Below are 15,169 nucleotides of genomic sequence, written 5' to 3'. Positions count from 1 at the left end.
CCAGCTGCTCTGTCCCGGGCATCCAAATTCAGCCGCTGTTGAAACTGATCAGCGGCTGATTCCAGGAAGCCCAGGGCAGAGCAACTCTGCCTCGGGCTTCCTGTAGTCAGCCGCTGGTCAGTTACAGCAGCGGCTGAATCTGGACACCAGTTCCAACTTACATACAAATTCAACTTAAGAACAAACCTACAGTCCCTATCTTGTACGTAACCCGGGGCCTGCCTGTAGTTCAAAAATCACTTAGAAACCAATTATGTAGCCTGACCTGTTGCTAATAGCATAAAGAGACCTAGCTAGAAAAGGAGGAATTTCCTGCATGTGGCTCAGTTCATGGCTGTAGAGTGCAATAAATAAAGATTGCACCTTTTAAATTGTTTTTGGTACTTCTGATGGATTCCTTTAAAAGGGTTTTCCCCTGTATTAACTGCACAGAGTAATGTGACCATATATGCACACACTAGAGAAATATTTTTATTACTTAAAAAAACCACCTGGATTGGGTACTAATATGGGGAAGAGTTATCTTCCACAGTGTGGATTTAAACTGATACCCTAGCAGTTTGTTCCTATGCAGTACTTAATTTGTAATGAACAGATGAGGGGTTCAAGCAATTAGGTAGGAAGCCCAGAGCCTGCTATGAACAGCCAAGGCTGAAAGCTCAGAATGCTGGCACAAATTAAGCACTGTTGCAGGGTTGCTTCAGACTGCCAGTGTCTTTAGCGCTATAGCCAGGATCCTGAGCACAGGTTTCTTCATACACTGAACCAAAATCAGGGTTAATCACTTTAACCTTTCCCATGTACATGCTCCCTGTTTGTATCTTGAGCTTCAGGTAGCCGAGTTAGTCTGTCACAGAAGAAAACAACAAATGGTCTGGTAGCACTTTATAGACTAACACAACATGTAGATGGTGGTATGAGCGCTCATGATACCAGCTACATGTTTTATTAGTTTATAAAGTGCTACTAGACCATTTGTTGTTTGTATCTTATTTAACTCACAAGGGGCCCTTTCACTCGCCTAGCGTTCTGGAAAACTACTAATTTTGGGGAAACAGGCGCCCCGTTCGGTACCGGGGATGAATTTAAGGTGGAGGGCCAACCTTTTCCCGCTGCCACTGGGGTTGATAATCGAGCGCCTTCTCCTTTACTTGCGCTCTCCTCCCCGTTGGCCGCAGTCCCGTTTGCAGCGCGGAGGCTGTGTAGGGTCCCTGGGCTGATTGGAGGGCTGGTGACGCGGTAGAGGGAGGTTTATCATGCCGCTTTCCCCTGAGCCCGTCCGTTGGTTAATTTGAAGGTGCAGAGGCGCCACCCCCGCCTTCCGTGCGCCTGGGTGCAAAGGAGCCACAACCCGGCTGCCTTCTGGAACTTGAGTGTCTGCGGCGGCTGCATCACAAAGGCGCCCACGCCACAGCTCCCGGCTGCAGACCAGCGCTGCGAGCAGGAGAGGCGGGGTTAGACTACAGCCGCCATGGTCTCGGTGGGGACCAACACGGACCTCAAAGGGTGAGGAGCAAGGAAGGCGGAGCTGGGGCTGGCCCGCCCAACAGCTCTTCCCTCCCTTCCCCGTACCTAGGCAGCGCCACGCCCTGCTGTGACTGCATTTGAGCAGAGCCAATTGAAGGAGCTAATGGGGGTCGTCCTGCTTATCTCTCAGCCTTCCTCGTGCTATCAATCACCCCTCGTCTCTCCCGCAGTCCTTTGCTCGGCTTAGTCTCTCCCGCGTATCTGAGAGAGCGGGCGGGGAGACTTCAGCTTGCTGGGGCTTTCCCCAGAGTAGGCACCTACCTTCCTGCACAGGTATTGGTCCCACTTTCGGGTTGGCAGACATCCCCTGTTCTGTGGCTTTTTTCTAAACTACATTCTTGCCGCCCTCAGGGCAGGAAGCAGCTTTGCCAGAGATTAGCTTGCAAGTTTTCGTTGAATGACTTTCTGGAGGTTTCATTATATGACACAATATTTTATCTGTAATACCCGGGGATGCGAGGACAATGGTTGGCAACCCTAGACTAGGAAGTGCTGGGCAGGCCTCTTGTGTCACTGAGAGGAGGGACAGAAATAAAACCATTCTTCTCTGCTCCAAGAAGTGTCCCAATGGGCACACTATACAAACAGTAGAGCGCTAAGACCACGCTCAGCCAGATGCAGACGCCTGCTGTCCTGAACCTGGGCAAGTGTGCAAAGCCAGCTCCTGTCTTGTGTTTTCATGGAGAGTGGATGTGAGGGGGGCATGCAGTTATTGGAAATTTAAAAAATTACACTTCTCAATTTATGTGGTTGAATTCATTTCTCTCCTGTTATGCTAAATACAGAAGAAGAAACATTTGTTGACTCAGGATAGTGTGCCAGGAGAAAAAATGGAAATTTCAAGTCAAATAATAAGCTTGTTTGGAGGGAAAGGAAGGAGTAATATTTTTATTAATTATATTAAATACTTTCCCCTCTATGGATTATATATGGACTTGTTTGATTCAGTTAATAACACAAGCTGTCTTCTCACACTGTCCCACTGTCTTTTAAAAATGTTTTGTCTCACAGGTTTGTTCATTGCCACTTACCACAGTTATCAAACAAACATGGGATGATTCCAGCACATTATGTGATGCCCTGGAAAGAAGACATGAAGAACAGGAAATTCACTTTAAAGGTAGTGGGACCAGAAAATATTTCATCCTGTTAACAATATAATAGTGACCTAATTTCAAAAGGGGCTGAGTCTCATTGTTTTCACTTGTGAAAACCTGGTCACAGGGCTATATTGCTGTTGTTTCTGAAATGTCTTGCCACTCTTGGTGGAAGCACGTTTTGTTTAGTCACTAATAGCTTTCTTAAAATATTTTCTTTTAGGCTCAAATTTGTCCTTCAGCCTTATGGTAACTTTTAAAAAAATCTGTTGAGCCTTTCTAGAACTATTAAAACAAGAACAAATATTTATTTAAAATTTTTCTTATATTTTTTACGTACTTGGATAACTCAAGCATTATTATTTAAAGCTTCACACATTTAAGTCCTTCCTAAGAAAAACATGTTTTGCTAATCATTTAGAAAAGTTAGAAGTAATTCAAATTCACATGAGTTCTATTCATATTCTTTTGCTAAGGGCCCAATCCTGCTGGCAAGTGAATATACTTTACCTATGAGTTTAATTCCTTATTGAACTCATTGACTGCAACCATCAATAAAGTTACTCTAGGTTCTAAGTGTTTGTATGGTTGGAGCCTAACGATTACAAAGTCTGATCTTCCACAGAGGTATAGCATACAGAAATAAATACAGATGTGTATATTATTCAAATACACTTAAGTGAATGATTATGTACGTGTGTGAATATGTAAGGCATATATCTGTGAATGCTTATCAATATGTACAGATCAAATATGTACACAATATCCAAAGCTCAATTCTGGTATGGATTTGCTTGCAAAAATCAGGAGGCTGAGTACACAGTGTCCATTCACTGCTGCCTGGCTTTTGTGCATGCAAATTGGAAAGAAAGCCCTTTGAAAATATGGCCTAGAGTTTTTGGATTTTTTTTGTTTTGTTTTTGCTTTCCTCTGTTTAGTGAGCTATCTCTATAGTGGCTACTGCTTCAGAACTGGTTGGACACTACGGTCCTAATAGGTTGTTATATCAATTAGGTTTTTCAGTTAATTATGAAATTGTTGAAATTGAGTTAATTCAGGCAGAAATTAATTTTACTTAGACAAACATTGTAATTTCTTTACACAGCATGCAGCGGTTGTTGGGATATATACTGGTGCCACAGAAGATTGTCTCTTTTTGGAGCATAGAGAAAGACTTTGCCATGGAGAAGAAAGAAAATGCATACGGGAGAAAATTCCTCTAGAAATGCCAATTGAGGATATTCCCATACATTCTCATCTCTCCAGGTACCAGAAGTCTGTGGTTGCTCATGCATGGAGGTTGAAACTCTGACCTGTTTTTTTCCCCTGTCATTACAGTCATGTTTGAACTGTATAGACTGTGAATTTTAAACTTGCTGCAAGAAAACACAGTGTGGTGCATTTTTTTCTTCAAAATAGAATTAACATATTTTAAAAACTGATTAGATGTTCTATTTGAAATGCAAAACAATTTCTTTCCGAATTTTGACCAGCTTATTTTTATTAGGGAAAGGATAATCTCAAAAGTTTCAACCTTTCAGTTTGACATAAATAAGCAGCATACAGACATTTGGATGCTTATCTGACATTTATACAAACTTTTGGATTCTACTGATTTTTCCATCACCATTTTGAAAGATTTATCAGTCCCACTCCTTATTCTCTATTGTTTTCTTAGAGAAAGTCCCTCTGGCTCTGGCCTACCAGCCCTTCTGCATCTTCTGAAGGTGACTAGCTAGCTTTCCTCTCCTGGGACTTCAAGGGGTAGCTGATTGGTTCACTTCCCACTTACTTTTCTTTAGGTGATACTTGCATTTCTCCCTCTACCTAAATGTGAAAGAAGATACTTTCTGAGATGCAGGTAGCAACATCAGGATGGGGACATTTTCCAACTTATGCTGTTGTACTTGACTCAGCTCTAGGTCTAAATTGCTCCTAACTTAAAAAAGCTATACCATAAAAAGGAATTTCCTTTGTTGGCTGGAGGTGGATTCATGGGTTTATAAAGCCACTAAGATGATGGAGGAAGTAAAGGAGACAAAATTTGGGGAGATACTAAATGGCAATCACTTAAAGTAAGTGCTGAAAGGCCCAAAAATATAAATGGAAACAGATAAATAAAACCCATGAATAAGAACAGTTGCTTCCAATCATACAGGAGCATTCTGCTATGGAATTAATTTCCATTTGTCAGTCAAGAACAGATGCCATTAACATTACTTAATTGAATTTTGAATTGTAATGGCTATTTAGTCACAATTGTTTATTTTGAAAATGCCACAGATTCTAATTTCAACAGGTGAGAAATGGGAAATTAAAGAAAATTTAAAACCTTTTAAATTTAAAAGCTGCTAAGTATTCATAAATGTTTTGGGATACAAAATATACTTTGCACATAACCAGTTTTATTTATTTCATATCCGCTGAAAGGAAAACAATTAAGACATTTTGGCTTGCCATTGTTATATGCTAATAAAACTTAAATGTACATTGGCGCACAATTTAAAAATATTGTTTTAGTCACAAATACACTTTATTTCAAATTATAATTAAAATTTAACTTTATAACACTTTCTGCTCTGGGTTGTAGAGGCTCATTCCTGACTAGACCAAAAGCAGAAAGGAGCTGTCTGTTTTAATTTATAAGTACTTAAGATTTGCAAAGTCATCATGCAAACAAACAAGCTATAGGGTCTCAATAACACTTTTATACATAGTTAGTAAGTGCTCAGTACTTTGTGTCTAGAAATACTAATTACAAAATAGTTTATTTACTCTGGTTCCAAATCTGAAACACTTTCGTGTGTGTGTGTATATTTTTTAAATAATATCATTACATTTTTATTGTTATAGCTTTAACCTCAGAGCTACTGCAGTTGTGGATAAAATCTACAGCTGAAATAATTTTCTTTTATAGACAAAGAAATAAAAATATGACCTACAGCATCGCTCTCTAAAACCATGAGTAAGATTAAAAACGAGTAGTCGTGTGGCACTTTAGAGACTATATATTAGAGCAGTGTTTTTCAAAATGGTCTGTGAATCCACTCTGAGAAACCTGCTAACTGGCCGCTGTAGTTTGTTTATATACTGACTCCGTAGCCATGGAGTCTTGCAGCTCCCATTGGCTCCAGTTTGCCATTTCCTGCCAGACCACTTCCTGCGGCTCCCCTTGGCTGCAAATGGCGAACCAGAGCCAGTGGGAGCTGTGAGGCTCCTTGGCTGTGGAGTCATTAAGTAAATAAACCAGAGCAGCTCATTAGCAGGTTTCTCCGAGTGGATTCACGGACCACTTTGAGAAACACTGATTTAGGATATGTCTACACAGCAGCATTATTTCAGAATAACTAACGTTATTCCAAAATAGTATAGCACCCGTTTACACTGCCAGCTTTTATTTCAAAATAATGGTGAGCTGGAGAACTTCTTACTCCAATAGCTGTAACCCTCATTTTAGGAGGAATAAGGGAAGTCGAAGGAAGAACACTCTTCTTTCGACTTCCTGTTGTGTAGACAGTGCCAAAACCCGAAATAAGCTATTTTGATTTAAGCTATGCAATTGACGTAGCTCAAGTTGCATAGCTTATTCCGACTTTAGCCCTGCTGTGTAGACATACAGTAAGAGACACATATATTGGAGCATGAGCTTTCATGAGTAACATTGACATCCCTGTGATATCAGTACACAGAGGCTGTAAAAGGCTTGCAGATGGTTGGGAGAAGAATGTCCCTGACAAGAAGCATGTTGTGCTGGGCTGCCATGACCCGCTGCCCTTGTGTTCTGGTACAGACTGTATTTCAGTGCTGGGTGTGTAGTGCTGTGTTAATTTTAATTTATAATATTGAGCAATTAAACATTTGGTGGGGGTGATACGTAAAGAGACTTTTGTCCTGCTTAGTTTTATGACACCAACCATCATTATTTATAACATTTTATGAAAAATACAAAAAAATAAAAAATAATTTGAAATGTATTATGTAAGATTTTCATGTTAACACTATTCTTTACTCCCCTTCACTCTAACTATACAGAGTTTTTATAGGGAAAATTGTGTGCTTGACAGTTTTTTAGATTCTACTATAGATTATAATACCTCTCCTTAGGGAAAAGAAAATTTAGTTGCAATAATCTGTCACTGTTGCAATCTGATTCTGCTTCTTTTAAAACAAGCAAAACAAACAAACATCAAATGCACACAGAAAAGAACAGTGATATCAAATGCTGCTCCTGTCTTTGGTGCTGACTCTTAGCGTACATCTACACTGCAACACTATTTTGAAATAATTAACGCTATTCCAAAATAATGTAGTCCGCATCTACACAGCAGGCAATTATTTTGAAATACTGTCAAAATACTGTCAAGCTGGAGGACTTCTTACTTGGACTTCTGTAACCCTCATTGTACAAGGAATAAGGGAAGTCGGAGGAAGAGTGCTCTATTTGAAATAAGTGCTGTGTAGATGCTATTTCGAAATAAGATATGCAATTGACATAGCTCAATTTGCATAGCTTATTTCAAGTTAAGCTCTGCAGTGTAGACGCACCCTTATTCACAACTTTATGGCTGAAGAAACAGGCACAGCACACTCCAAGATCTTTTCCATGTCCACATGGGCACATCATTGTTTTCTCTGCACATCCACTGCATCTGAGAGAAGAGGAGCATATTAACCAATATTCTCAGTAGATGCTACTGTATTCTGGATCTTTTTCAAAATAGTATCAAACAGTAAGGCTATGTCTAGACCACATCCCTCTTTTGAAAGAGGGATGTAAATGAAACACTTCGAAAGTGCAAATGAAGCGGGAATTTACATATCCTGCGCTTCATTAGCATAATCGCATCACAGCAGTCTTTTTCTTGTTTTCTAGACGCTGTTCTTTCGGAAGAAAACCACCCCTTTTTCAAAAGATCCCGTACTCCTGAAAAAATGAGGAATACGGGTTCTTTCGAAAAAGGGTTTTTTTTTCTCGAAAGAACCACGTCTAGACTACAGTTTCACTTTCAAAATACCCTTTTTCGAAAGACCGCTGGGATGCGATTATGCAAATGAAGCACGGGATATTTAAATCCCTGCTTCATCTGCACTTTCAATGGGGCTCATTTACATTCCTTTTTCGAAAGAGGAATGTAGTCTAGACGAGCCCTAAATAATTAATCAGGGTGACTTATAAAGGAGTGGCATATATGAGAGCATAGATGATACCAGATGTGAAGGAACTTCTTTTTATTATTTATATAGTACTATACATGCACAGTGGTTTGCAGGTGAATAAGAAATCAAGATCCATGTTCTGACAGAGTTATTGTCTCTGAGACAGAGATTAATGGTGTCTTATAAAAGTGATGGTATGGAGATATTTGATGCTGCCATTTTAGACTCTGAAATTTAAGTTCCTGCCTATGAAATGTTGCTTATCCACATTTATTAAAAAGTAAGTCATTATATTATTATCAATAAAAGAAATTGGCTTATACAGAGAAAGGGAGAGAACTCTGCATCTTTAATATTCTTAAGTGATTAGATATTATGATGGTTGCTATAGAAACACAATTAATTAAATAGACATATAATTCAAAGGAAAATGGTGGCTGCCCTCAGGGAATGATGGAAAGAATAAAATAAGGTGAAAGGGAAAGCTTCTGTAGGGAACATTCTTTTCCAAGGTACAAATCATTTAACTTGTGTTGGTTTCATATTTTTCTTGGGTTTTCACTGTTTTTAATGTATTTGGTCAGCAAAATAGTATAGATATTATGAAAAATTAATTCAAAGAAGTAAATTTTGAGGATGGATTTAAAGGAAGTAAATAAGGTGAATTACACAGGGAGCTGAGGCTGCCCTACTGTTTTTCATCAGACAACCCACATGTGCTGCCATACTGCTGCAGCTCCATTGGTATTAGCTGTGCCGTGAGCAAGAGGATAAATGGACTACCAGTGTCACATTATTTTATTTTATTTATTTGTATTGTCATAACACCACGGACCCCAGTGATGGATTATTTCCCCATTGCTGTAGGCACTGGACAAACACAGAATTGTTTAATAATTCTGCTTAGAAATATAGTGTTCAGGTGTCTGTAGCTGAACTGGCCCCCATGTTCCCATGGTGGTTAATAGTAGTATTTTAGCAAAAATGCAAAGTTTTTTAAGGAAAAAAATTTCTCAGTGCAGACTATGTTATTGAGAAGTCTGTTCCAGGCACTGGGTAGGTAGATATTGAATAAAACATGGAATCACAATAAAGAAGCAACAACAGCATTGATTTATGGTCACTTGCACAATAGTTCTTTTCATATTTGTGTTGAAAAAGCAATTTTCTTTTACAAACTTTGCTATTCTTATTTTTAAGGGTGTTACCCACCTGTTCTTTTTGTTTGTATATATATTTGTGTTCCTCAGCATGTGGGTCTCCAGAATCTTTCAACCCATGCACCATTGCATTTGTTGGGATCCGCATTTCTTACGGAGGGATTAAGAAATCCTAACCCCTAACTTGATCACCTTTTAATTGGACATAAGTCTGAGCTGCAAAAATTGGATCCAAGTCCTGATTATAAATATCTTGATGTCTGAATGCTTGCAGCTGGGGGTTTGATTCCATTTATTTCAGAAATATGTCCCTTTGAAATGTAGGGGCTGAGCCTTACATATACCAAATTAGCCTCCCTCTCTTCTTGGGTAGAAGGGAAGAATATGAATCATATGACTAAAAATCAGATCTGACTAAAAATCAGTCTCGCTGCAGCATATGAAGGTAGTCTGAATTCATTCAGGAGTAAGAGTGGCAGAACAGTCAGGAAGGATCCAGTGAGGAGGCTTAGGGTGACTAACTTTCCAGAGCTCCTAAGTAGAAATGTTTGACAAGAGACGTTCAGGGAGTAGGAGCCAGCTAAAGGAAAAGCTTCACTAGGGACAGGACTGCTACTCCTGGTTCAAGGGTGTGAGCCATCCAGGAAGACTGGGTGGAAGATGATCTGTGTTATTTTGAACTTTATTTTATCACACCAGACTCCCAAAAGGGGAGCTGTACTGAGAAACACCTGCTGTCTGAAGTTTGATTCCCTGTAATGAGACAGCATAGGGCCCAAAGCCAGAGTGGGTAAGCCTGGTTACATGGTTCTTTAGGTGGAAATTGTAAAACCTAGTAACTTAGGGCTGTTAGGACTTTTCTGTACTTTTAACTTGTCTCATCATATGAAAATGAAAAATAACAAGATTTACATGTATCATAAGAGAACAGAACAACACTGAGAAACAGCATTTCTTCTCTCTCTCCACTGAGTGTCACTCTTACTTCAAGCTTTTGCCTTTATGGGAGAACCAGATCCCATGGAGCTGCCTGCCCCCACTCGCCCTCCACACTGCTGCCTGTCTAAGGGGGATACTAGAGCAATGTCTACACTGGCGGCTTCTTGAGCAAGAACATCTAGTGCAAGGGTTCTTGTGCAAGAAGTCTTGCGCAAGAAAACATCCACATTGCCATGTGTGAGCTGTGCTTTTCCGCAAGAGTGCCCATGGCAGTGTGGACGCTCTCTTGCACAAGAAAGCTCCGATGGCCATTTTAGCCATATGGTTTTCTTGGGCAAGAAACCCCTGCAGAGCGTCCACACTGTCCTCTTGAGCAAGAGCCCCTGCGCACGAGAGCTTACACCTGTTAAAAAAGAGGGTAGCTCTTGCGCAACAAGCCCTCTCTTACCACGTTGTACTGTAAATCTTATTCCACAAGAGAGGGTGGGCAGTGTGGACGCTCTGCGGATTCTTGCGCAAGAACCCACCAGTGTAGACATAGCCTAATTGTTTGGATTAACCAATAAATCCAGGCTTATTAGTTAATTGTTTATATGACTATACACTAACATCCTCAGTATTAATGCCATTGTACAAGGCACTGGTAAGATCTCATCTGGAGCACTGTATGCAATTCATATTGCCTATGTTCAAGAATATGAATTCAAATGGCAACAGGTGGAGAGAAGAGCTAGTAGGATACGCTGGGAAATGGACTGTGTATCTTAAAAGAGGGATCTAATAAGAGTTTGGCTTGTTTAGCCTAGCAAAAAAAGAATGGGATATGGTTGCTCCCTATAAGTACATTGGAGATGAACGCCAGGGAGAGTGAAGAGCTACTAAGTTAAAGAACAATATGGCACAATCACAAATGTATATAAATTGAACAAATTCAGACTGGAAATCAGAAAAAGGTTTCTAATAATTGGGAAAATGAGGTTCTAGAACAGGCTTCTAAAAGGAGTTGTGAGGGAAAAACAACTTAATTTGTTTTAACAGGGAGCATAATAAATTTGTGAATAGGATTGTATGATGGGGTTGCTTGTGATGGTGAGGGGCAGGGCTTGTCACCCTGAGAGTCCCCTCTGGTTCAATTCAGATGTTCCTAAAATCTCATGCTTCAGGGCTTCTACTGGTCAATTGGAGGAAAAGGAAGGGATTTTTCCCAGTGTATTCTGGGTTTTTTGTCTCATTCTTCTGAAGTATCAGAGCCACTGCTGGAAAAGAACACAGGATGGGCTGGACTGTTGCTGTGAGGTGGCACTGAACATTATCCAGATGTTTGTCTGGTTGTTCTTGGTCACGTGCATGGGGTATAACTGATCACCTATGTGAGGCCAGGAACACATTTTTCTCCCAGATCAAACTGTCAGTGACCTTGGTGAAGTTTGCCTTCCTCTCTGGCATGGAGTATGAGTCAATTGTCAGGATCACCTGACAATCTCACTTAATAAGTTCCTGGCCATTACAGTGCTTTAGTGCATTTCAGTCCTTTCTGTCCTCTGCCAGTGGCACATTGTAATTTAGTCTCTTGAGAGCTGTAAAATGCTGGTCTAAGTTCAGTGGGAGTGCTGGGTGGTGTTGATGGCCTGCGGTCAGGGACATCTCCAGATGGGTACAGGGCCTGGAACAAGCCCCTGACCTGTACTTTGCCCCTACTTCACCTCTTCCCCAAGCCTTACTCTTGCTTCACCCCTACCCTGCCCCCTTCTATGCTCATTGCATCTCTTCTCCCACGATTCCACCCCCCGAGTCATGCAACCCAAGGGATTACTGGAGGGCCTCGTGCCAGCACCATGGGCGGAGTCCCTACACCTACCAAAGTGGTGGGAAATGGAGTGACCTGGCCCAGCCTGCTCTGCTCCACTGAGCTTGGCTCCAGGTCACATTGCTCGAGAGATGGAGTGGGCTGTGGCTGGGTTACTTTGCTTTGCACCACCACGATGAAGTGGAGCGATGCAGCTGGGAGATGAATGCAAGGAGCAGGCTGGGGCTGGGTCTCTTTGCTTCCTGCCACCATGGTGAATGTGGGGATTAGCCCTACTGCTGCTGCTGGCACCAGACCCCTTGGCAATCCTCCAGGATGCCCTGAACCCTGCAAAGACTCCCAAAGTGTGGGACCTGGGGCAATTGCCCTGAAACATCCAAATGGATGGGACAGCTCTGCCTGCAGCATACAGGAAATAAGAGTATATGATCTGAAGTTTCTCTTTTACCTTAAAATTCTATGACTTCTATGAATTCAGTGATGTTTTTCTCATCACTGCATTACTTAAGAAGCATCCCCCCTACTGTCTGAGGTCACACATGTAATTATAGCGGCAATAAATTTTAAGGAGACCAAGCAACTGAAGTTTAGTGGAAGCCATCATAGCAACTGGAAATGGTAACCTCGAAGCAAATTGCAGCCCCCACACTAAATCACAAGATCACCAAAACTACAGTTTGATACTCTTCAGCATTGGGAGAATCATACTTCAGAGGGTTTCTGCTTCTACACTGCACCCAATCCTGTCCTAGCATAACTTCCACAAGAACCTCTCCCACCTCTCAACTGCACTAACTGGGAAATGTGTTGGAAGTACTAACACTTTGGCTACATCTACACTGGCATGATTTTCCAGAAATGCTTTTAATGGAAAAGTTTTCTGTTAAAAGCATTTTTGGAAAAGCGCGTCTAGATTGGCAGGACGCTTTTCTGCAAAAGCACTTTTTGTAGAAAAGCATCCATGGCCAATCTAGATGCGCTTTTCCGCAAAAAAGCCCCGATCACCATTTTCGCAATCGGGGCTTTTTTGCGGAAAACAAATCTCTGCTGTCTACACTGGCCATTTTGCGCAAAAGTTTTTTGGAAAAAGACTTTTGCCCGAACGGGAGCCGCATAGTATTTCCATAAAAAGCACTGACAATCTTACATGAGATGGTCAGTGCTTTTGCAGAAATTCAAGCGGCCAGTGTAGACAGCTGGCAAGTTTTTCCGCAAAAGCAGATGATTTTGTGGAAAAACTTGCCAGTCTAGACACAGCCATTGTGTTGGAAGTACATAAATTAACAGCTTTACATATGTTGGGATTTCCTGCAGTTTGAAGTTACAACAGACAGTGACTGCATGAGGATCCAGGTGACTGGAAGATGGGTCTGCTGGTCAATGGGCAACTGCCTCATTTATACTGCTGCCTCTAGCAGAACTCTGAGTAGGTGGGCTATGGGTCTTGAGTACCCATGCACCACAAACAGTTCCACCCCCAGAGGGCCCAACTGGCAATGCTCCCAAGACGTCGTATGTGGCCAGGCACATTAATTAACCCTGGAGACAAAACTATGAAGTTGTCTGTGCAACTTGGTGGATTGGCTGTTAAAATAGGCCTTGCTTTGGATTCCTGGCTGCTGATTCAAGGCTCTGTCTCGGCCCACCAGCCTGACTGCCCATCCCCTCCTGGCCATGACAAGCTGTCTCTTCTAGTCTTGCCCCTCACCTTTCCCATTCCCCAAAGCCCAAATCCACAGAACTCAGAAGGAGATGTTTCCATCAGATCTGAAGGAAGAGAAGAACATGCCTCAAACAGAATTACTGCTAGACTATGAATCTTCTTGTTATAGCTCTCTGTCAGATGTGCTTTAGAGCAGTATTTCTCAAACTTTTTTTATAAAGTATCCCTTTAAAAAAATGATAAGTACCCCCAGTACCTACAGTTTTCAGACACACAAAATTTGTTTCTACCATTGCAACACATTTGTTTAAACAACTTAATTGTAGCCAGGCAGGCGATGAAATTTTTGGGTGTAAAAATAACAAAAGTAACAAAAATAACAAAGTGCTGTAAAACTCAAAACAAAAATTCAGTTTTCTCCAAATTTCAGTTGTGTTGACATACTCCCCAGACTTCACTTAAGTACCCCTGAAGGTACTCGTACCACTGGTTAAGAAACACTGCTTTAGAGGATACCTTCTTATAGACCCAGTCATTGTGATCTTTATGATAAAGTTCTTATCTCTTCTATTTAAAGCAACGTTCTCTTATTAAACTAAGCTGGATGTACATTCACCAACTAAAAGGTCACACTTGGATGGCTTTGGTTTTTAAAACTGATCAATTGGTGATTGATTTACATGAGTGAGAAGTAATGTGGATTTTTATTGAGAAGCTAATTTCTTATGTTTTTCATGGATTCTATAGTACTGTAAATCCATAGATGGCAGCTCAACCTAGTTTTAGTAAGTTGAGTGTTATGTTGATTTCCCCCATTGTTTCCTACCAATAAAAAAGGGACTATTAAATTTTATTCCTGTTAGTATAAGCTGAGAATAACAACTCAGACTCCTGACAAAGCCCAAGTGTGGGATACATGGTATGACAAGGATCCATACTGAGGGACACAGGAAAAAAAGGGCGGGGACTGTACAAAACACAACTACACTGAAGTCCATTGAGTTACTCCAGCTTTACAGTGGCACAAACTAAGAGTAGAATCTGTCTGACCCACAGATTCTAACTAGTCTAAACAGTTTTTTCTACACTTGCTATAATAACAAGTACAATATACTTCCCTCAAGAGAAGGTAGAGGAAACCTATAACCAGGTGATCTGCCTCTTTAAGGGTCAAAGAAGCCAGGGTATATCTACATATGTAGGCATATGTTCGAACTAGGAGGGTAATGTAGGCATACCGCACTTGCAAATGAAGCCCGGGATTTGAATTTCCCGGGCTTCATTTGCATAAGCGGGGAGCCGCCATTTTTAAAACCCCGCTGGTTCGAATCCCGTGAAATGAGGAGTAACGGTAGTTCGAACTAGGAAGCCTAGTTTGAACTACCTAGTTCGTGCCCCGTGTAGCCGCGCTGCACGGGATTCGAACCAGCGGGGTTTTAAAAATGGCGGCTCCCCGCTTATGCAAAGGACTATGAGAAGCAGAGGACTATGAGAAGCCCTAAAAGACTCCACAAAGCTGGGTGGAAACCCTGACCACAGTCCATATTGGGAACAGGATTATTCCTTCATGTTATCACTTCCTTTCCTTTTCTGTGTGCGTGCATCCATGCCTTTGCAATGCCCATGTACTTCTGAACACATCCTCTGTGCATTGCACCACTCAGATCAGGGTTGTGTGTGCAAGTTATTGCAAACTATATTAGCAACTCAGGCCCAAACAAAAATGCAAGCATACATAAAAATTAGAATGAATGTTATTAATTCATTTGCCACACCCTGATATCTAATAAGTGGAGATCCTGACATTAAGCTTCTTTTT

General features: G+C 41.1%; 1 protein-coding gene across 1 annotated transcript; it reads left to right on the top strand.

The window, feature by feature from the left end:
- Nucleotides 1–1,157: 1,157 nt before the first annotated feature.
- Nucleotides 1,158–4,011, top strand: SPMIP10 (sperm microtubule inner protein 10). Its single transcript, XM_075931925.1, has 3 exons — nucleotides 1,158–1,506; nucleotides 2,539–2,647; nucleotides 3,730–4,011. Exons 1-3 carry the CDS (start codon nucleotides 1,472–1,474, stop codon nucleotides 3,934–3,936), a joined length of 351 nt encoding a protein of 116 aa, XP_075788040.1. The 5' UTR covers nucleotides 1,158–1,471; the 3' UTR covers nucleotides 3,937–4,011.
- Nucleotides 4,012–15,169: the final 11,158 nt, after the last annotated feature.

This window comes from Pelodiscus sinensis, chromosome 6, assembly GCF_049634645.1.
Source record: "Pelodiscus sinensis isolate JC-2024 chromosome 6, ASM4963464v1, whole genome shotgun sequence".
Lineage (NCBI taxonomy): Eukaryota > Metazoa > Chordata > Testudines > Trionychidae > Pelodiscus > Pelodiscus sinensis.
Note: the sequence above shows the minus strand (reverse complement) of the source record. Positions and strands in the feature narration are given on the sequence as shown.